This window comes from Aythya fuligula, chromosome 5 (assembly GCF_009819795.1).
Source record: "Aythya fuligula isolate bAytFul2 chromosome 5, bAytFul2.pri, whole genome shotgun sequence".
Taxonomy (NCBI): Eukaryota; Metazoa; Chordata; class Aves; order Anseriformes; family Anatidae; genus Aythya; species Aythya fuligula.
The window spans coordinates 46584144-46607308 of NC_045563.1; the positions used below are offsets into that span (position 1 = coordinate 46584144).

General features: G+C 46.4%; 1 protein-coding gene across 6 annotated transcripts in view; it reads left to right on the forward strand.

Annotated features, from left to right (window-relative positions):
* Positions 1-6973, forward strand: part of AP2A2 (adaptor related protein complex 2 subunit alpha 2) — a 49429-nt gene extending 42456 nt beyond the window's left edge. For all 6 annotated transcript variants that reach the window (XM_032189429.1, XM_032189431.1, XM_032189432.1 and 3 more), the window contains 5 exons: positions 279-402; positions 1525-1641; positions 1864-1933; positions 2607-2741; positions 3572-6973. In XM_032189429.1, the coding sequence (XP_032045320.1) occupies positions 279-402; positions 1525-1641; positions 1864-1933; positions 2607-2741; positions 3572-3649 (524 nt within the window). In that variant the 3' untranslated portion in view covers positions 3650-6973. The remainder of the gene's footprint in view (positions 1-278; positions 403-1524; positions 1642-1863; positions 1934-2606; positions 2742-3571) is intronic.
* The last annotated feature ends 16192 nt before the right edge of the window (positions 6974-23165 follow it).

The following is a 23165-nucleotide window of genomic DNA, read 5'->3' on the forward strand; positions in this document are numbered from 1 at the left end:
GTGCTGCATTAGCAGATGACTTCTGACTTGAGCTGTAGGTAGAAGAATGCATGTACTCAAAGATGACAGTACTGTAAAATAAGCTTTTACTTTACAGTTTTTCCCTTTAATGCTTTATATTGCAAAAAAAAAGACATGGGCTTTGAATTTTCAGTAGAATACAGAGAATCAACAGACACTATGTTAATTCTTCCTGCAGTTTACCAGTAATACTCACTTCTTTTAAATTTTTTGGTAAGTTATCAGTTCATTGACCATTTTCCTTAGCCACTTTTCATGCCTGAATCTTCAGACAAAGCCTGTTGACCCCACAGTGGATGGAGGTGCACAGGTTCAACAGGTTGTGAACATTGAATGTGTGTCAGACTTCATGGAAGCTCCAATCCTGAACATTCAATTCAGGTAAAAACGAAGTAGTTCAATGCTATTGAATTAATTAAATGAAAGATTTTTTGTTGTTTTGGACCTCTGACTGAAGTGCAGAATATAGAGTCTCAAGATCAAGTCTGTTCTCCAACGTGATGGTGACAGGACGAGGGGGAATGGGCTTAAGTTGCGCCAGGGGAGTTTTAGGTTGGATCTTAGGAAGAACTTCTTTACCGAAAGGGTTGTTAGACATTGGAACAGGCTGCCCAGGGAAGTGGTGGAGTCACCATCCCTGGAAGTCTTTAAAAGACGTTTAGATGTAGAGCTTAGGGATATGGTTTAGTGGGGACTGCTAGTGTTAGGTCAGAGGTTGGACTCGATGATCTTGAGGTCTCTTCCAACCTGGGAATTCTGTGATTCTGTGTGATTCTGTGAAGATCCAAAGCTATCTTGGGTATATGATTTACCTGAAAATGTGACCTAACAAAGTTTTAATGTACTGGAGGAGGGTGGAAACCCACTTGTAACAATATAGTTGAAGGAAAAAATATCATAAAGAAGCAACTACTGGTTAAAAAAAAAAAAAAAAGTCTCCATGTTTGCTATCTCTGCTATGCATATAAAACAATCATCTTGGCATTTGTTCCAGACATCTTGATGGGGAATATATACAGTAACTTTCTGGCAACTAAGAACACTTCTGCAAAAAATTTCTGGATAAGAAATGTATGTAGTGAAAATTAGAATCTTGTTATATCATCTCAGCATCAACCTTTGAGAAGGAATCATTTACAGTCTTGGTTTCTGTCCTCCATTCTGTTGTTTGAGTCTAAGCTGTTTTTATTGGTGTTTTCATAGGAGAATCTTTTCACTCCCTTGATGGGGTACTATCTAGAAGGATAGCAACCTATGTTGAAATATATTCTTATTAGAAATTCCTTCAACTTGCCTTCACGTGCCATTTAAGCAGAACAAATAAAATAAATCTGTCAGCAGATTAAAACTACATCTTGGAAATAACATCATCTGCAGTTCTTGGATTTTAATCATCAGACAACTGCAACTCAGAGTTCATTCTCAATTGCTTGGTTTATTTAGGCTGTGAAACTGCTGGCACTTTGTACTACACATACCATGTTCTGTCTGTTCTGTATGCAGGTACGGGGGAACATTCCAAAATCTTTCAGTAAAATTACCCATCACGCTGAATAAATTTTTTCAGCCAACAGAGATGTCTTCTCAAGACTTTTTCCAGCGTTGGAAGCAGCTGAGCAAGTAAGGCTGTGTCTGTATTTGGGCTTGAGGCTTTTGTGGTGGGCCAAGAAAAAGCAAAACCAGTGTACTGTGAATATAGCTGATACAGTGCTCCACTTCTTGCTTGGTCCTGAGAATTATAAACTCTCCTAAAAATAACTTTCCTAAGTTATTTAGTTGCTATTGAATGATACTGTATGTATTACACGTTATATGAGGTATTCATCTTTCTTTGTCTTGCAGTCCTAAACAAGAAGTACAGAATATCTTTAAAGCAAAACACCCAATGGATGCAGAGATCACAAAAGCAAAGGTTGGTGGTAGTACAGTATTTCTAACCTTGTAGTGTAAGGGTAGTGGTATAAGCAAGCTCTGTTCCTTTTAGTTGAAAGAGCTATCAGATCATCCTGTTAAAGCATAAGTCTGTGTGTAACAGACTTTTGGCAGGGCTGGGTTGGAAGGATTGTTCCTCAGTATGGCTTGAACTAATTGTAGTTTTTAACAGCAGTTGGAAATTTTATTTATGTTTTATTTATTTATAAATATGATTATTTATGAAAATGTGGAGTCTGTTTAAAACTGAATTAGAAGAAAAAGCCTTAATTTATTCTAGGGTTACTAGTGAGAGAAGAAAACAGAATAGCACTAAGACCTCTTGTAGAGCTGTCTGCCTTAGGCAAAGCAGAAGTGACTGCTGTAAGGCAGGAATGGCTTTATCAAAAAGAGGGGAGTTTTACGTTTAATCTAACTAATTTCTCAGTAATTTGCCAGAAGAACATATTCAGGGGCAACTCAGTATCAGGCATCACTCTTTCACTCAAAATTTCTGTTGTGTTGTACATCGGTATTGAAAAGCTCATTAATGTCTTGAACACTTCAAATTAGTCTACTGGTTGTTTTGCTAATGAGCGGTGGCTGTGCTTGGGTAGACTCGTTATTGTTGTCCTGCTTTCCTGACATTTAAATCTTCTGGGTCTCTTTCACAGATAATTGGCTTTGGATCGGCCCTACTTGAGGAGGTCGATCCCAATCCTGCTAACTTTGTTGGTGCTGGTATCATACATACAAAAACTACTCAGATTGGATGCTTGCTGCGCCTTGAACCCAACCTCCAGGCACAGGTATCTGTTTCTGTATCTACAGCTTAAATACAAGTTCTTGTCTGCACTAAATAATTAAAAAAAAAAAAAAAAAAAGTATATATCTGAAATTCCTTAAGGTTATTTAGTGAGAAGTGTATTTTGTAATTGCTAATTGTGACTGTAGGCTCTAATAAGAAATGAAATTGCAACAGCTGATTCTGGCATACCTTTGTAAGCTGTTGCTTCAGAGAAATTCTTTTCCATGTACATATCACGCTGTTATTCCAGACTCCGTGGATTCTCATCTTCCCTTGAAGGCTGGGAATACTTAATGTTTTCATTTTTTTGCACCTTGGATAAGAATAACTCTAATTCCCTTTGCCAATTAAAAATAATAAAAGAATAATGTAGCTAAAAAGTAAAATGTACACAAATGAACACAAAATTGTTAAATCAGAGGAATATTATTTTCAGAAGTATTTGGATAGAGATTTTATCAAAAGATAATTGAGGGCCAAAAGTAAGTTTTGGGTAGTAAGTCCCCTTTTTTCTGAACAAGTGGATGTGAAGAGTTTATAGACTTTTCCACAACGCTTATTCCTCTTAAAGGAAAAAATGCTGTACATCAGGTTGTCAGTAGAGCTTAAACCCATCAGAATAATGGTAACTTTCCCAATGAGGGTTTGAAGACTTGCTCCATCCTATGCTTTGAAAGAGCTACATTGCTCAGTGACTGCCTGCTTCTGAATGTTCTAACTTGGTCTTTTTCTTACCAACTCTAACAAAAGAAGTGAATAGTAACTGGTTAACTTTCACTAGTTGTTTAATACCAAACGATATTTAAAAAAATATTTTGTGTTCTTTTTCAGATGTATAGGCTCACACTACGAACAAGTAAAGAAGCTGTATCTCAGAGATTATGTGAATTGCTGTCAGAACAGTTTTAATACTAACCATGACAGTTTTGTTTTTCCATTTATATCATTGTCATCATACTTGCAAATAAATGTCTTGTACATCACTGTCTGAGTACTGCAATGTTAACAAATACCAGCTCCCTGCCTTAATAGGACTTGCCCCTTGTTTGAAATTGTGATTAGAAAATGTACAGTACAGGGAAGTGACTTTTTACATAAAAAGTGGCTTTTAGTATGTTACACAAAGGGTGGAAGGGTTGTCTTTGTGCTCCTTTTATTGCAGAGGTTCGACTTTTAAACTTGTTAAAGGGAAGTTGATTTTGATAGGGTGACCAAGGGTTTCAACTGGAAAAGATTAGTAACGTTTCTCTCTTACTGCCTTTAGCAGGTACTCCCTCTGCTCTGAGCTGAAAGAAACCAGTGTAATGCTGCTCGGTAGGGTTAATGCCAGATATACATGTAGAGTTAAAAACCTTGTAATGTTAAACATTGCCACAAGTTTTGTACTGGATGGGAAGGGCAGATTCCAAGGTGTTTGATTTAAATAGACATTTATGTTGAATGTCGCCAATCTGTGTTGTATTTGAAAAATGATACAGGTCCAGAGTCTTAAAGTATTAATCTTATAATCCTTTATGTCTTACTGTTTTCTGATCTTTGGAAAGTGGATTGAACACAAAAGCTATTCTTAATCCTTCTGCTTATCTCAAATAATGAGGTGAGCTTCTCTGATAGGTAGTGAATGAGTACATGCTTGTTGGGTCAAACCGAAGTTAAATATTCTGTTCTGTTTTTTTCTGCTACCCATCAGATTTAGCAAGCAGCAGTCCCAATGATGTGATATAACTAACTGCAGAGAGTAAGGGTTCTCATCAGTGTGGTGTTGTATAAAAGGAAAACAGGGAAGAAACATGCCCTTTAAGGCTAAGGCATGCACTTTGCTAGACAAAAATCTAATTTTAAACTTTTTTTTTTTCCCCAGTGTATAATAATGTTAAAGCTTGAGGGGCTGAATAACTGCTATCTGTATAGTTTTCTGTCTGTCAGTGGTGGTAAAAATATCCAACGTGGTGTAAAGATCTATGTTGAGACTGAGCTAGAAAAGCTGAAAATGTTCAGCTTACATAGTGGTTTTTACAACCAAAACCTCTGTAGCTTGTTCCAGATCATCAAACTCTGCAGCCTCTCTGCACAACTCAGTGGGCGGAATTTTGGCTCACATTCTTGAAGCTTTGAGATGCACCAGAGGCTGCCAGAACGAGCAGGTGAGGTTGTGCAGTTAGAAACTGTGGGCAGTTGTCAGTGAGGCAGTACTACAGGTCAGGATGAACCAAGAGGTCAGCTGCTGCTGACGTGAGAAGTGAACCTCGGATTAAGGTTGTTTGAAGGAAGCCCGGGACTGTTGTCTCAGCACATACAGCCAAGTCTGCCCTTGAAATAAAAGCTTCAAGTGATAGTGCTGGTGATGACAGTGAGAATCAGGCCCTGCTGCCCAGTGCAAAGGAGGGGACAGGATTCTCCTTGGTTGAGTGTGCCTTGCTTTCCTTCAGTGCTTTGAGTTGAAGATGAAACTAGGTGATTACAGTTTGGTGCAGTGGAAGGCTAATGGTTGTGCTTGAGTACCAGTGAAAAATGAGAGGAACAAAGGTTTGGGTGTGGTGTGTGATTTTGTTGCTTTGTTTTGCTTTTTTCCAGAAATGGTTGGTAATTTATGGATGTTATGTCTGAAAACTTGTCTATTGACCTGGTCTTTCTGAAAAAAGTTCTCTTAAACAATTGGCCCTCTTGTGGCCTCCCACGCAGCTAATCACAACTCTCTGGTCACAAATATTGTCTTTGAAAAATCTTCATACACGTTTCCTACACTCAAGTTGGGTAGTTGGCAGAGTACTACTGGAGTACCTACATTCTGTCCTTTGGAGGCTGTATGATCTTTACTAATCCCATGATCTTAACCATGTTGGCTACTGTGTTAAAAATCTGATGTGCTGAACTAAAGGGAGTCTTAGCAGAGACAGGGAGTAGCTTCTTTCATTTTTTTCCAGATCCTGTTGTACATCTGTTCCTCTGAGTATGTTCTGTGCCCTCATTAAAGGACATCTTGAGACACACTGTACTATATTAGTTCACTTAGCTTTGGTTCCAGCTGTGCTAAATAAAAATGTGCATTAAAAATATGGGTAGGAGGGGGGTAAGGGAAAGCATCTTTTCAATGGTGACTGTATTAAGCTTATGACTGTTCACGTTTTGTATTAGTTGTCAGCTCAGTGAAGCCATGAGCAGAACAGTGAACAAATTAAGGATAAATACTTGATTTTTTTTTTTTTTTTTTTGTGAATGATGGTTAACTTACCAAAGTGATGTATCCTCTCAAGCAGACAAAGTAATTTCTGCAGTAAACAGTGTTATTGTTTTCAAGTACAGTATTTTCAGGCATTGACATGTGAAAATAACTGAATAGCAAAACAGGTAGCATTTGTTCATTCTTGACCTACACTCCTGTATGTAACATTTATGGTGATTGTCTTATTTGTATAAAACAAAGTTCTGTCAAATTAAGTGGAGAATTTTCATATAGAAGACTATATATTAGACTATATTCATCAGAAGAACATATTAAGATAAATAAATGATTAGAACAGTAATCAGACTGTCCTTTTTTGTCTGGGGAAATGGGAGCATAAAGAATACTTGCCCAGAATGGTTGTTTCATTCTGAACATAATGTTATGGACCAACAATTGACGTAGGATGGTTAATTCTTTCCTACAAATGACTGACTACAGGGTTGTGTTTGGTTCAGTCTTACCTGTCCTGCAAATCTCTGGTTCCCCACTGAGTTTGGGTTTCTGTATGGATTATTTTTGTCACATGTTATAAATATTCTGCTGTAAAAACTTGATGTAAAACCTGTCTTCCTCTATGTTTGTATGTTTAACAGCTGACCATATCACTATTAACAGTACATGCTACCGTAAACTGGTGTAACTCCTCAGAATAATAACTTTAAACCTATGTTCACAGCTGCTTTTTGGATTTCAGCTTGTTTCAAAACAGTGGTTCTTTACTTGTTTCCATTCATTGCAGGCTACAAATACCAATGTACGTGGCATCTCACACACAGCTTTCCATGTTACTCTATTTGAACGATGGGGTAAGCCAGAAGCCGCAAAAGCACACGCCCCTATCACACCGAGGCAGGACATGTAAAAGGTTGATGTTGCTGTAAAAGAAGAGAGTACCTGAACAGCTAAATAGCTTCACTCGAACTTTGCATGTATGCTTCAGGTTCTTCTTACTTCTCTAAAACTTACTTTAAAATAAACAAAAAAAAAAAGCCCCTGGGCATTATGAACTTCTGTGCAACTTTTTCTCAAATGAATTGCAGATGGGTGATAGTAAAAAAAAAAAAAATAAAAATGCTAAAGAAATACTCACTACTAGCAGCAAGTAGAAGTTGCTTGGGTGAGCAACTGCCTCTTGTTTGAGCATCATGGTCTGGTAAGTACTCTTTGATACTTAAACTTCTGCCAGAGAATTGCCCTACAAATTTCTTCTTTGTCCAAAAGCCCCTAGAAACATCTGTTAATTACATCTTCAGAAACGCATTAAGGGTGCAGGGAGAAGCCTTCTCCCAGTAAGGCTGAGTCACACAGTACCTTACTGTCTGCCAGCAGCTGTGTATGAACAAGCACAAACACTGTGCCCACTTCCAAAGGAACGGCAGCGGCTCACCGCAGCCATCTCTTCTTGGATTGTGCAGTGATGGGCTACCCCCAGGTCCTAGCTCAAGTGTACAACCTAACCCTATTTTCAGTTAAAATAATTAGCCAGACAATAAGAAACAATTTAACAAATTCAATTCCTTCTACTTTATTTGGAAGTCAAATTTCTGTTATTGCACAGTGCACAGGCCAGTGTTCAGCCTCTAGTTAAATATCACCCTGAGCATGGCCAGACTGTCTCTGACGTTGTCGCTCCCTACCCCTGCCCATTCTTCTTTCTCCCTACCCTTTCCCCCTCCCCTCAAAATTAGGAATAATTTATCATGTAGTTAACTTCATTGACACTCCAGGTAGCTGCTCAGGAAGCCTCTGCAAGGCTAACCATATAATCAATACAAAAGAACTCCCAGCCAGGAGCAATCCCTGTGGAAGTATGTAGTTGTAATTAGCATTTAATAAAATTAAGAATATATCTGTATCTGAGGCTATCTGGAGGTCTGGCTATTGTATGCAGGTGTCAAAGTTGCAAACGCAGCCACCAAACACGGTGATTTCCTTAACAAGCCTTTTTTGGGGGTTATCTGGATCTTCACATGGTAGCTGGAATTCCTTCTTATAAAGTCGAAGAGGCCTACAACAGCCGCATGCTGTGGTGACCTCCATGGTCTCAGCATTCAACCTGTTTGGAAGAGAGGGAGGATCGGTTACGACTTGGATACAGCTTTTTAGGTTTTGTTCATGAATGTATTCTGTGAATGGAACAGTCGTGCAAGGTGTGCAGAAGCCATTCATCCAGCTCACACTGTGCCATTAACCAGCACTGCAAGATGCATAAAAAGTGGAACAAGCCAATCCTTTGGGCTTGTATGGAAAAGGTATTTAGGTAAGAATATCTGTAAATAAGGGAAAAGTCTGCATCATTTTCAGTAAGAACAAAACTTTTCTTTTTAATTGCAGCTTTCTTGTAGTGATAGTGATAAACCTTAGTAGTGCTTAAAAACAAAAAAGCAAACAAACAAACAAAACAAACCTTCAGGTTTAACAGCCCTTTTGAAAACTCGGGACCCAAAGGTGATAATTAGTTTTCAAAACGCTGGGGGACAGCTGAGCTCACCTAGCTCTTAGCTTCAGGATTAATTTAAATTGGTTATAGTAAAAGCAAAACGCTTAATTGTTTTCCTATTCTGGAACATATTCATTCCCAGCAGTGCATGCAACTGCTTTTAACTTTTTTCTCAAATAAATAAGAACTCTAATAGTGCTGCAAGCAGAGTTTACTTTTATTGAAGCTGTCATTCCCTGTTTGAGCAAGCAGAACTGCAGAGACATCACGTTTGTAGCTGTAAAGCATCCCTGTAAAATAACCTGAGAATACTGTGAGGCAATGGGAATGACCTGAAGGATTTAGGTGGGATAAATATTTTGGGTTACATTCTTGATTTTTGGAAAGTAGTTATTGGTAGTCTGACTAAAAAAAACAAAAAACAAACAAACAAAAAACTTAAGTGAGGAGACATTCCCTGTTTAATCTGTTGGTCTCTACAGACTAATTGACCTGTATTAGTGCTAGCTCTAGCCAGCTGGCCTATAGTGCCACACTATTGCTAGATAAATACCACAAAGCTTTTTCTCACTGAATTATAAAGGAGAGGTAGTTGACAAAGATCAGTATTCATAGATAAGAAAGAACTTCACTGTATTTATGATACAGAAGCTCTCAAGTATCCTTACGTTGTTGAAGATGGACACGATCCTTCACATCGGCTCAAAGTGATGTTAGCAGAACAGCCTTTGTAAGTTATTTTTTCTTCATATTCGACTTTTAGGCAATTCTCTGTCAAACATTAAAAAAATAAAAATGTATCTTAGTCTTCTAGTGTGACTTTTGATGGATGCTGAAAGCCTCTGTACTCAGTTTCCTGCAAAACCGTTCCTATTGCATGACTTCAGAGGGACTGAAGGAGGATTGACAAGTCACCAGTAAGTAACATGGCAAGAGAAGGTTTTTAGGAACTGAAACTGTGAGATGGTGACATAGCGGGACAGCTATGAAAATACACACAGCTGGAAATAGAAATGAGAAAAACAAAACAAAACAAAACAAAAAAAAACAGAAAAATCTGTTAATAATGGAATGCGAATTAAGTCCAGGAGGAAAAAGCCCTAATCCACTGATGAGAAAGCAAAGATGCAAATAAAACCATTAGCTGGCTAATTCCAGCAGAATTATTTCTGGTTCGCAGACTTGGTAATAGATGTGACTTACTTGAAACATGCTTAATTAGCTCATTTTAAGGATTTATTTATTTCTAGGCATATTTTATAAAGTTTATAATAACATAAGTCAAAATTTCATAATTCAAATCTCTAAATAGAACGCATAATGCTACTTGGAAGGTAATGGTGTTATGTATTGATCTTGCACTTTTTCTGGTCATGTCCTGACTTGAAGCAAGACACTAGGCATCGTATGAAGCAAAAAGTTGAATGAAAGTGAAGTTTTCAAATGAGCTGAAGAGGTTAAAGGTTGTGGTTTGTACCCCTTAACATGAAGAATACTGCGAAGGCAGTTTATGTACCCTACACTGCTCCTGCAGCATGCTCTGTCAAGCACATTCAGGTTCCTAGCTTGAAGCAGGTTATGGATGAAAGCCAAGTGTTGTTGAGGGGGCTCAGTTATACTGTAGGGGGTTTAGAAAAAGGCAGCTAATGGCACACCACACTAATGTGCTGTCTTCTGCCCGTATCTTGTAAAGTTGGTAAGAGAGGCTCTAACCTTCATTTAAGCTCTAACCTTGCTTTCTAGACTGAAAGGTATTGTTGATCTGTGAGACTGACAAGTATGTGAATTGCTCAGTTGAGGGCAGACAAATGTGCAGAGAAAGGAGAATTTGTACACAACTCTGAATTTATGAACTGAACCCCAGGAGGCACTCACTGCCTGTTAACAGCAAGGACCTAACCTGGTAATGGTATGGTTGGGAAGGCAGAGTTCGAAAGAACTATCTTCAAAACTGAATGCAAATAAAAGCCAAAGCAGGCAGCAAAACATAAATATATTTGGGAATATGAGGGAAAGCCCTTCTGCTTAGGGGAGTTCCTAATTGTATTCCTGTTCTGTGAGGTGAAAATTGTGAGGAGGCAGGGAAAGAAGGGCCAAAAATAGTTGCACAATAGAAAGAATCCCATCTTCTTGTATCAAACCACCATTTCCTGATGCTTGTGCATTCATCCAATTCCGGTTTCTACTATTAAATATATATATATATATATATATATATATATATATATATATATATATATATATATATATATATAATTGAGCTGTTTGGTACTGCATTATTTGTGTAAAGTGGGATGAAGGACAGACTGTGCATTCAAGTGCTTGCTTCTGGGCATGCTCCCACTGCACAATTCTGACCTTCCTTGTGGCTGAGCTGGCTGACCTGGATGAGCTGCTCTCTGCTGACAAAGTTAATGGAGGAGACAGGGACAGGAGGGTGAGCTAAGGTGATTGCGCCCACTGTTACACATTGAGTCACATCACTATTTGAGAGCAGTTCACTGCAAACAGTTTCCTTAGTTGACTTTTGGGGATCCTGTGTGTAAATCAGTTTTGTGCAGTGAGACTTGACAGATGACTGTTGGGATGACTTGAGTGTGGTGTTCTGCTTTGTTCAAATTTTGTTGCTGTTAGTAATAAGCTTATGGTTCAGTTGCTCTGATCGTAGTGAAGGAATGGCAGACTGCGTGTGAAGATTCATAGCAGCTAAGGAAATAGCAAATAGGTTAGTGAAAATTTTCGAATGCTTCAAACAAATATTTATAATCTCGTTATCAAGCAGTGTAGAAAAGGGCAGACCTATGAGGCCATAACTCTTGAAAAAGATCAGGCAAGTGAAGGCAGTAACATGTTGGAGGTGAGGTTCCCTTTCTTTAGGAATTAAACAAATGAAAAGGACAATGGATAGAGACAGTGGTGCGTGCGTGACAGTAGAGAAGGAACAGTTACAGGAAGAGAAAGCAGTATGATATGGTTGCGGTACACCTTCCAGATCATTTCTCCTTTCTTTGTGGAACTAACCCAAAAGGGAATGCAGGAAGTAGCTGAAATTGAGATGTCAATTCTCTCCTGGGTCCTCAAACAGCAATTTTAAGACATAAAAATATATAAATATAAAAATAAAAACCATAAAAACAGCAATTAAGACATATAAACATCCATAAAACATTACCACCAAAAACAAAATAACAAACCAACAAACCACACAGGAAATTCTACTTCCATTCACAGATTGAAATATGCACCGTTCATTTCAGTTTATTCTTAGAAGGGTTAATGCATACCCTAGAAGTGCTGAATGAAAACTGCTTCACTGCCTGTTACCAGCAGCAGAAACTAGGTATCTGTGCACTCACACCAGTGCTCCTGACTCCAGCCCTGTAGGTTATAAAGTAGGAAAGCTTCAGTTCAAACCAGTAGGAATGATGCTGCACCTCCCTTTCAAAAAAGTTACGAAGAATTATAAAGAGTGTGCTATGCTTCAGTCCAAAACTGCTAGGTTTTATTTACGCACAGGTGCAAAAGACCATTACTGTACCTAGCCAACACTGGAAAAAAATTACCAGTGGAGAAGGTATCAAAAAATTCAAAAAGAAAAAAAAAAAAAAAGAAAAAAAAAAGCGTTTTCAGAAAGTGTATGAGAGTTAATAGAAGGACTGTACAATGAGGTAAGGCAATAGTTTGTCTAAATAAGTGGTGTCTTTCTTACACCATTAAAATAAGATTTTTAAATAGAAATAGATTCTATGACTTTCTCCGTGGTAAGTGTCCTGTCAGCCTGAACTCGTGTTTCTTAGTGTATGCATCAATGCATTGCAGGAAGCCTGCTGGTATGAAAACAATGACACCAAGACAACTATAGGTATTAGAAAGTAAAATGCAGTAATGATAAAAGAGGAAGATACAGTCAACGTGTACAAGCAAAATGTGACGTAGCAAAAAAATATGAAATGTCCCAAAAATTAATAAGTATGAAACAAAAGATGTACTAAGCAACAAAGCAGGATAAACTAAAGAAATACTTTACCTTGTGGTACTGCAGTTGGTCTAACAGAAGACAGGGATGTTGAAAGTTCAGATGTAACAGAAAGAGACGATGTGGTACGCATGGTAGTTAGTGTAGTTGTTCGGATAGAAGTCTGTTCAACAGAAGGGGTCTCTGTAGAAGCAGTGGTAACAAAACTAGGAGGAAACACAGTTGTTGTAGGTAATACTCTTGGGATCACAACTGGGGTGGATTTGGAAGAGACAGCAGTTGGAAGTGCTACTGAAAATGTTTCGCCACGTGGAGTAAAAGAAACTGTGGTGTTTGGTGAGGGGGAAGAATAAGTGGTACTCTCAGAGGAGGTAAAAGTGGGAATAAAGGCTGTAGGCATGGGCTTTGTTGGGGGCGACGGGGAGGAGGCTGTGGAAGGGGCGGCAGATGGCAGCCTGGTGCTGAGAGGGCTGCTGGGGGCAGGCGACGTCCTGGGCACTGGCACTGCTGGGCTGCTGGCGGGGCTGGCCTCGCTGGGCACGGACGTCCTGGAGGTGCTGCTGGCAGACGTGGCCGGGGTGGTCTTCTCCGTGCTCACGGGCGGCACGATGTGAGGCACCGTTGTCTCTTTTGGGGTGGAGGCTGCCGGGAGGAAAGCACAGGGGGACTGAGGGTGGCAGGGCAGGAGGGGCAGGCAGAGGAGGAGCACTTGTTCTGGGCAGATGCTCCAGGACAGCCCCAAAGGCAAGGAAGGTAGGGGTGTGCAGCCCTGAGTCACGCTGGGCAAAACAGAGGAACGGGCCAGGGGCTGCTGCCCTTCCCCTCCCCATCTTGATTCTCCCCACAAAGGTGGTGCAAGGACAGTGTCCCACGGCTGCCCTACAGCAGCTCAGCACCCTCTGCTCCTGTCTGAAAGAAGAACCAAAATGAAGGCCAGCCTATGGTGAGTTCACTACAGCTGGATTTAAGCCTCATTAAGTCCCTCATTTGTTCATCCTCAGGAAGGAACTAGAAAGCAGCTGGAAGGGTAAGAGAGAGAAAACATTCAGGCATAAAAATACACAGTGCAAGACCTGAAGAAAAACAAGAAACCAACAACCAAGTGAAGCAAAGGCAATCACTGCCCACCTCCCACCAGCACACCCAGGCCCAGCCAGGCTCTGAGGAATGGCTCGTTCTGAAACCTGCAACCCTCATCGTCTTGCTGAGCGTTTCGGTGTACGGTAAGGAACGGCTCGCTGGGCTCTTGCTGTAAGCACTGCCAGGTCTGTCCCCTCCCTGTCTCTTGCTCAGCCCGAGCCCAATTGCTTGGGAGCAGACAGAGAAACAGAGAAGGTCTTTGTCATGGTTTTAATGTTGATACACTCCATTTCCATCACGGTATTGTCTACAGTGATACGTTTTCAATTTTGGATGGGCATACTGTTGAGAAAACACATTTCAGCTGCTGCTGAGCAGTGCTCACACCAAGTCAAGGACTTCTCTACTTCTGATGCTGCCCTGCCAGCGAGGAGCCTGGGGGTGCACAAGGAGCTGGGAGGGAACATAGCCAGAACAGGGGGCAGCACAAACTCACCCAGGGGCTCTTCCGCACCATTTGACATCAGGATGAGAGATAAATATTGGGATGAAGGGGGAGGAAAGAGGAACAGAAAGAATAATGGCATTTGTGTTCCCAGTGAAGGGCAGGCAGAGCAGAGGGAAGGCAGCAGGGAGCCTTACCTGGCTGTGAGGAGCTCGGCACTGCTGAGGACACAGTTGAGAGAGGGAAGGACGTAGATGAGGGCAGCGGGCTGGTTTTGGCTGTGGAGGGTGCGGAGGACGCAGGCGACTCTGTGGGAGCACTGGTCCTCGGGGGAGAGGGCTTGGGCCTCAGGGTCGTAGGCGTGGGCTTTGGCCGGGAGCTTGGGGGCGACGGGGAGGAGGCTGTGGAAGGGGCGGCAGATGGCAGCCTGGTGCTGAGAGGGCTGCTGGGGGCAGGCGACGTCCTGGGCACTGGCACTGCTGGGCTGCTGGCGGGGCTGGCCTCGCTGGGCACGGACGTCCTGGAGGTGCTGCTGGCAGACGTGGCCGGGGTGGTCTTCTCCGTGCTCACGGGCGGCACGATGTGAGGCACCGTTGTCTCTTTTGGGGTGGAGGCTGCCGGGAGGAAAGCACAGGGGGACTGAGGGTGGCAGGGCAGGAGGGGCAGGCAGAGGAGGAGCACTTGTTCTGGGCAGATGCTCCAGGACAGCCCCAAAGGCAAGGAAGGTAGGGGTGTGCAGCCCTGAGTCACGCTGGGCAAAACAGAGGAACGGGCCAGGGGCTGCTGCCCTTCCCTTCCCCATCCTGCTTCTTCCCACAAAGGTGGCATAAGGATAGGGCCCAAGGGCTGACCTCCAACAACTCAGCACCCTCTGCATCTCTCTGGAGAAGAAGCTAAAATGAAAGTCAGAAGTGATTTGGATGTTAGGAAGAACTTCTTTACTGAAAGGGTTGTGAGGCATTGGAATGGGCTGCCCAGGGAAGTGGCTGAGTCAACATTCCTGGAGATCTTTAAAAGACATTTAGATGTAGAGCTTCGTGATATGGTTTAGTGGAGGACTTGCTAGTCTTAGGTCAGAGGTTGGACAAGGTGACCATGGAGGTCTCTTCAAACATAGGTGATTCTGTGATTCTCTGCTGCTGAGCAGTGCTCACATCGAGTCAAGCACTTCTCTGCTTCCGATGCTGCCCTGCCAGTGAGGAGCCTGGGGGTGCACAAGGAGCTGGCAGGGAACACAGTCAGAACAGGGGGCCCAAACTCACCCAGGGGCTGTTCCACACCGTTTGACATCAGGATGAAAGATAAATGTTGGGGTAAAGGGAGAGGAAAGAAGAATATAAAGAATAATGGCATTTGTGTTCCCAGTGAAGGGCAGGCAGAGCAGAGGGAAGGCAGCAGGGAGCCTTACCTGGCTGTGAGGAGCTCGGCACCGCTGAGGACACAGTTGAGAGCGGGGAGGACGTAGATGAGGGCAGCGGGCTGGTTTTGGCTGTGGAGGGTGCGGAGGACGCAGGCGACTCTGTGGGAGCACTGGTCCTCGGGGGAGAGGGCTTGGGCCTCAGGGTCGTAGGCGTGGGCTTTGGCTGGGAGCTTGGGGGCGACGGGGAGGAGGCTGTGGAAGGGGCGGCAGATGGCAGCCTGGTGCTGAGAGGGCTGCTGGGGGCAGGCGACGTCCTGGGCACTGGCACTGCTGGGCTGCTGGCGGGGCTGGCCTCGCTGGGCACGGACGTCCTGGAGGTGCTGCTGGCAGACGTGGCCGGGGTGGTCTTCTCCGTGCTCACGGGCGGCACGATGTGAGGCACCGTTGTCTCTTTTGGGGTGGAGGCTGCCGGGAGGAAAGCACAGGGGGACTGAGGGTGGCAGAGGGTGACAGCACCCCAGGGCTGCCCTCCAGCAACTCAGCACCCTCTCCATCTCTCTGGAAGAGGAGCATCTCAGTGTGTGTCGCTCAGGCCCAGGACAATGGCATGGGATATCAGCTGCCTGCTGCAAGCTGGGACTGTGTGACTCAAGAGAGAAACCTGTGCTGCAGCACAATGCCCCCAGAACCTCGAGGAAGAGGAAGCTGTCAGGGCCAAGGAGAAGGCCACCCATGGTGAGTTCACACTGGCTGGTGGTTGAGACCCATTCAATCTCTCTCCCACTCCCCCACAGCAGGAAGAGGGCCACGTACCAGAAAGGCAAGAGAGAGGAAAAATTAATGCGTCAGAACTTGGATTGTACAAGAAATGAAGGAAAGACAAGAAAAAGAAACCCCCAAGTGAAGCAAAGGCAATCGTTCCCCACCTCCCACCAGCACACCCAGGCCCAGCCAGGCTCTGAGGAATGGCTCGTTCTGAAACCTGCAACCCTCATCCTCTTGCTGAGCGTTTCGGTGTACGGTAAGGAATGGCTCGCTGGGCTCTTGCTGTAAGCTCTGCCACCTCTGTCCCCTCCCTGCCTCTTGCCCACCCCAAGCCCACTTGCTCTGGAGAAGACAGACAAACAGAGAAGTTCTTTGTCATGGTTTTCAGCTGTGATACACTCCATTTTCATCACAGTATCGTCTACAGTGAGGTATTTTCAATTTCGGATGTGTAAAATGTTGAGAAAGCATTGTTGGTTTAGGTGTTGGTGAGCAGTGCTTACACAAAGTCAAGGACTTCTCTGCTTCTGATGCTGCCCTGCCAGTGAGGAGCCTGGAAATTCACAGGGAGCTGGGAGGGGACTCACCCAGGGGCTGTTCCACACCATTTGACATCAGGATGAGAGATAAATGTTGTGGTGAAGGGGGAGGAAAGGGGAATAGAAAGAATAATGGCATTTGTGTTCCCAGTTGTCCTGGTTTCAGTTAGGAAAGAGTTAATTTTCTTACTAGTAGCTGCTAGAATGCTGTGTTTTGGCTTAGGATGAGAAGAGTGCTGATAACACCCTGATGTTTTAATTGTTGCAGAGCAGTGCTTACACCAAGCCAAGGACGTCTCAGCTTCTTCCTCTGTCCTGCCTACGGTCAGGCTGGGGGTGCAGCAGGAGCTGGGAGGGGACAGAGCCAGCACAGGGGGCCCAAACTAGCCAAAGGGGTATTCCATACCATCTGACGTCATGCTGAACAATAGATAGGGGTGGCTAGCCGGGGGAGGGTGAGCGAATGGCTGTGTGGTGTTTTGCTGCCGGCCAGGTTACACCACAACACCAGTAAAGGGCAGGCAGAGCAGAGGGAAGGCAGCAGGGAGCCTTACCTGGCTGTGAGGAGCTCGGCACCGCTGAGGACACAGTTGAGAGCGGGAAGGACGTAGATGAGGGCAGCGGGCTGGTTTTGGCTGTGGAGGGTGCGGAGGACGCAGGCGACTCTGTGGGAGCACTGGTCCTCGGGGGAGAGGGCTTGGGCCTCAGGGTCGTAGGCGTGGGCTTTGGCCGGGAGCTTGGGGGCGACGGGGAGGAGGCTGTGGAAGGGGCGGCAGATGGCAGCCTGGTGCTGAGAGGGCTGCTGGGGGCAGGCGACGTCCTGGGCACTGGCACTGCTGGGCTGCTGGCGGGGCTGGCCTCGCTGGGCACGGACGTCCTGGAGGTGCTGCTGGCAGACGTGGCCGGGGTGGTCTTCTCCGTGCTCACGGGCGGCACGATGTGAGGCACCGTTGTCTCTTTTGGGGTGGAGGCTGCCGGGAGGAAAGCACAGGGGGACTGAGGGTGGCTGAGGGTGACAGCACCCTGAGGCTGCCCTCCAGCAACTCAGCACCCTCTCCATCTCTCTGGAAGAGGAGCATCTCAGTGTGTGTCACTCAGGCCCAGGACAATGGCATGGGATATCAGCTGCCTGCTGCAAGCCGGGACTGTGTGACTCAAGAGAGAAACCTGTGCTACAGCACAATGCCCCCAGAACCTCGAGGAAGAGGAAGCTGTCAGGGCCAAGGAGAAGGCCACCCATGGTGAGTTCACCCTGGCTGGTGGCTGAGCCCCATTCAATCTCTCTCTCACTCTCGCTCAGCAGGAAAAAGGCCAAATAACAGAAAGTCAAGAGAGTGGAAAACCTTGCACATCAAAACATGGACACTGGGAGAGCTGAAGGAAAATCAAGTGAAAGAAACCAACCCCTAAGTGAAGCAAAGGCAATCACTGCCCACCTCCCACCAGCACACCCAGACCCAGCCAGGCTCTGAGGAATGGCTCGTTCTGAAACCTGCAACTCTCATCGTCTTGCTGAGCATTTTGGTGTATGGTAAGGAATGGCTCGCTGGGCTCTTGTTGTATGCTCTGCCAGCTCTGTCCCCTCCCTAGCTCTTGCCCACCTTTACCCTACTTAGCGAGGGGTAGAGAAATTTGTTTGCTCATCTCTGGGGCCCCCATCCCAGGAGGGACTTGGATGTATGAGAACTCCAGAGGACTAGCAATGACTTCTGCCTTCTCTGTCTGCACCTGTGGGTGCAGCCCATCAGGACCCATCGATGTATGGATGTCCAGCTTGCTTAATCAGTCCTTAACACAGCTGTCATGAGCCGAGGCAAACTCCTTTATTTCAGCTTCCTCTGGGGTCTCAGGGGTACAGGGCTCCTTGGGAGAGTCTCTGGCATATGGACATAGACAAAGAAGGCATTCCATAACTTGTTTTCTCTTTATCTTCTGTCACCAGGGCACCCACCTCATTCATTATTGGGCCTGCATTGCCTCTAGAGTTAGTTTTATCCGCAATGTATTTAAGAAGCCCTTTCTGTTGTCCTTGACTCCTCTTGCAGGGTTTAATTCTAAGGAGGCCTTAGCTTTCCTAGTTGCCTCCCTATATCCTCTAACAGCCTTATTCCTCCCAAGAGGCCAACCCCTCCCTCCATGACCTGTAGACTCTCCTATTCCACTTAAGTCTGCCCAGCAGTTCCCTGTTTAACCATGCAGGTCTCCTGGCTCTCTTCCCTGACTTCCTACTTGTTGGGATGCTCTGATCTTGAGCTTGGAAGCAGCAGTCCTTGAACACTAACCAACTGTCTTGGTCCCCTTTTCCTTCAAGTACCTTATCCCATGGAATTTCCCCTAGCAAATGCTGGAAAAGGCCGAAGTCGGCCCTACTGAAGTCCACGGTTGTGATTCTGCTCGGTACCCTGTTCCTGCCACATGAGATCCTAAACTCCACCATCTCATGGCTGCTGCAGCCAACGTTGCCCTCAACCTTCACTGCTTCAACCAGCCCCATCTTGTTCGTGAGGACAAGATCCAGCAGCGCTCCTCTCGTCGTTGGCACATCCACTATTTGCATCAGGAAGTTACCCTCAGTACACTGAAGGAACCTCCTGGACTGCAGATGGCTGGCTGAGTAGGCCTTCCAGCAAATGTCAGGGTAGTTAAAATCCCCCACAATAACCAGGGCCTGTGCTCATGAAGATGCTACCAGCTGCCTGTAAATGGCCTCGCCATCTTCCCCATCCGGATCTGGTGGCCTGTAATAGACACCCCCAACAGTATTCCCCATGCCAGCCTGCCCCTTAATTGCCATCCACAGACTCTCAACTCGCTCCTCATCCACCCCGGACAGTACTCAATACATTTCAGTTGCTCTCTCACATAAAGCGCAACTCCGCCACCTCGCCTTGCCGGCCTGTTTTTCCTGAGCAGGACATACCCATCCACGGCCACATTCCAGTCATGAGCTGTCCCACCACGTCTCTGTAATCACCACCAGATCATAATCTCCTGACTGAACATGCATTTCTAACTTCTCCTGCTTATTCCCCATGCTCCATGCATTGGTGTACAGGCACTTCAGGGAGTGAGCTGAGCACGCCGATTTCACCCTAGGGAGGTGGGAGGTCTCACAGTCTTCATCACTGCTAGGGCATGCAAGCCCAGCTACGACCCCCTCCCCCTTCAGATCTAGTTAAAAGCTCTCCAAATGAGCCCTGCTGATTCCTGTCCCAAAACCCTTTTGCCCCTGTGAGATAAACCTTTCCTGTGTATTACTTTCAGGCCTGGAGTCTTATAAAACCACACATTATCAAAGAACCCGAAGCTCTGCCCGTAACACCAGTCACATAGCCAATCATTTATGGACTGGATCCTTCTATTCCATCCCATGTCATCACCCCAGAATGGAAGGAGGGAAGAGGAAAAGGACTTGTGCCCCAGGCTCTTTCACAAACCGTCCCAAGGCCTTGAAATCTTTCTTCATTCCCCACAGACTAGAGGAGGCAGCTTCCCATCTGGAAGATCAGCAGCGGGTAATAGCATGTTGAGCACACCAGGCTGGGAAGCGTCCCTGATCCAAGCTCCAGGTAGACTGCAGACTCCCCTTCGATGAGGGTCAACTCTGCATATCGGGCCCTCCATTCCACTCAGAAGGAATCTCCTACTACAATTACCCTTCTTTCTTTCTTTTTGGAGGCAGTCATGAGGAATGGTGCCAACTGCCTCTTCCTACGTAACCTCGTAGGTTGCCCTTCCACAACATCATTGCCTACCTATCCCTCAAGATCCAGGGCCTCAAACCTATTACCAAGGGACACCTGAAAAAGAGAGGTAGATAGCGAGAGGGGTTGCCCATGATGCTGAACTGGGACTTGCTCTTGCTTCTACCCCTCTTTCTCGTTTTGGACCCCTACCTCTGCCTGACAGCAACAGAGCTGAGGCTCCACCACCCTCTGGGGGGTATCCCCTGGTGCCCTTTTCTCAGGCATGCCAAGGAACACAGGGGGCCAAACTCACCCAGGGGCTGTTCCACACCATTTGACATCAGGTTGAGCAATAAATGTTGGGGTAAAGGGAGAGGAAAGAGGAATAGGAAGAATAATGGCATTTGTGTTCCCAGTGAAGGGCAGGCAGAGCAGAGGGAAGGCAGCAGGGAGCCTTACCTGGCTGTGAGGAGCTCAGCACTGCTGAGGACACAGTTGAGAGCGGGGAGGACGCAGATGAGGGCAGCGGGCTGGTTTTGGCTGTGGAGGGTGCGGAGGACGCAGGCGACTCTGTGGGAGCACTGGTCCTCGGGGGAGAGGGCTTGGGCCTCAGGGTCGTAGGCGTGGGCTTTGGCCGGGAGCTTGGGGGCGACGGGGAGGAGGCTGTGGAAGGGGCGGCAGATGGCAGCCTGGTGCTGAGAGGGCTGCTGGGGGCAGGCGACGTCCTGGGCACTGGCACTGCTGGGCTGCTGGCGGGGCTGGCCTCGCTGGGCACGGACGTCCTGGAGGTGCTGCTGGCAGACGTGGCCGGGGTGGTCTTCTCCGTGCTCACGGGCGGCACGATGTGAGGCACCGTTGTCTCTTTTGGGGTGGAGGCTGCCGGGAGGAAAACACAGGGGGACTGAGGGTGGCTGAGGGTGACAGCACCCTGAGGCTGCCCTCCAGCAACTCAGCACCCTCTCCATCTCTCTGGAAGAGGAACATCTCAGTGTCTCTCTGTTAGGGCCGAAGACTATGGCACGTGATATCAGCTGCCTGCTGCAAGCCGGGACTGTGTGATTCAAGAGACCTGTGCTGCAGCACAATGACCAAAGAACCTCGAGGAAGAGGAGGCTGTCAGGGCCAAGGAGAAGGCCACCCATGGTGAGTTCACCCTGGCTGGTTGCTGAGCCCCATTCAATCTCTCTCCCACTCCCCCACAGCAGGAAGAGGGCCACGTACCAGAAAGGCAAGAGAGAGGAAAAATTAATGCGTCAGAACTTGGATTGTACAAGAAATGAAGGAAAAACAAGAAAAAGAAACCCCCAAGTGAAGCAAAGGCAATCACTCCCCACCTCCCACCAGCACACCCAGGCCCAGCCAGGCTCTGAGGAATGGCTCATTCTGAAACCTGCAACCCTCATCGTCTTGCTGAGCGTTTTGGCATACGATAAGGAATGGCTCGCTGGGCTCTTGCTGTAAGCTCTGCCACCTCTGTCCCCTCCCTGTCTCTTGCTCAGCCCGAGCCCAATTGCTTGGGAGCAGACAGACAAACAGAGAAGGTCTTTGTCATGGTTTTCAGCTGTGATACGCTCCGTTTTTATCACAGTATTGTCTACAGTGAGGTGTTTTCAATTTTGGATGTGTAAAATGTTGAGAAAACATTGTTGGTTGAGGTGTTGGTGAGCAGTGCTTACACAAAGTCAAGGACTTCTCTGCTTCTGATGCTGCCCTGCCAGTGAGGAGCCTGGAAATTCACAGGGAGCTGGGAGGGAACACAGCCAGGGGCTGTTCCACACCATTTGACATCAGGATGAGAGATAAATGTTGGGATGAAGGAGGAGGAAAGAGGAACAGAAAGAATAATGGCATTTGTGTTCCCAGTGAAGGGCAGGCAGAGCAGAGGGAAGGCAGCAGGGAGCCTTACCTGGCTGTGAGGAGCTCGGCACTGCTGAGGACACTGTTGAGAGCGGGAAGGACGTAGATGAGGGCAGCGGGCTGGTTTTGGCTGTGGAGGGTGCGGAGGACGCAGGCGACTCTGTGGGAGCACTGGTCCTCGGGGGAGAGGGCTTGGGCCTCAGGGTCGTAGGCGTGGGCTTTGGCCGGGAGCTTGGGGGCGACGGGGAGGAGGCTGTGGAAGGGGCGGCAGATGGCAGCCTGGTGCTGAGAGGGCTGCTGGGGGCAGGCGACGTCCTGGGCACTGGCACTGCTGGGCTGCTGGCGGGGCTGGCCTCGCTGGGCACGGACGTCCTGGAGGTGCTGCTGGCAGACGTGGCCGGGGTGGTCTTCTCCGTGCTCACGGGCGGCACGATGTGAGGCACCGTTGTCTCTTTCGGGGTGGAGGCTGCCGGGAGGAAAGCACAGGGGGACTGAGGGTAACAGGGCAGGAGGGGCAGACAGAGGAGGAGCTCTGCTTCTGGGCAGGACAGTCCTGGAGGCAAGGAAGGTAGAAGCATGCAGCCCTGAGTCACGCTGGGCAAGGGGGAGGAGTGGGCCAGTGGCTGCTGACCTTCCCTTCCCCGTCCTGGTTCTTCCCACAAGGGTGGCACAAGGACAGGGTCCCAGGGCTGCCCTCCAGCAGCTCAGCACCCTCTGCTTCTGCCTGGAAGAGGAGCCAAAATGACAGCGATATGTCCTAGTTTCAGCTAGGACAGAGTTAATTTTCCTGTTAGCTGGTATGGTGCTGTGTTTGGGATTTAGGATGAGAATAATGTTGATAACACACTGATATTTTAATTGTTGCAGGGCAGTGCTTACAATAAGCCAAGGACTTTTCAGCTTCTAACACTGTCCTGGTCATGGGCAGGCTGGGGGCACAGTAGGAGCTGGGAGGGGACAGACCCAGAACACCCAAAGTAGCCAGAGGGGTATTCCATCCCGTTTGACGCCATACTGAACAGTTATATGGGGTGGCTGGCTGGGGTGGGAG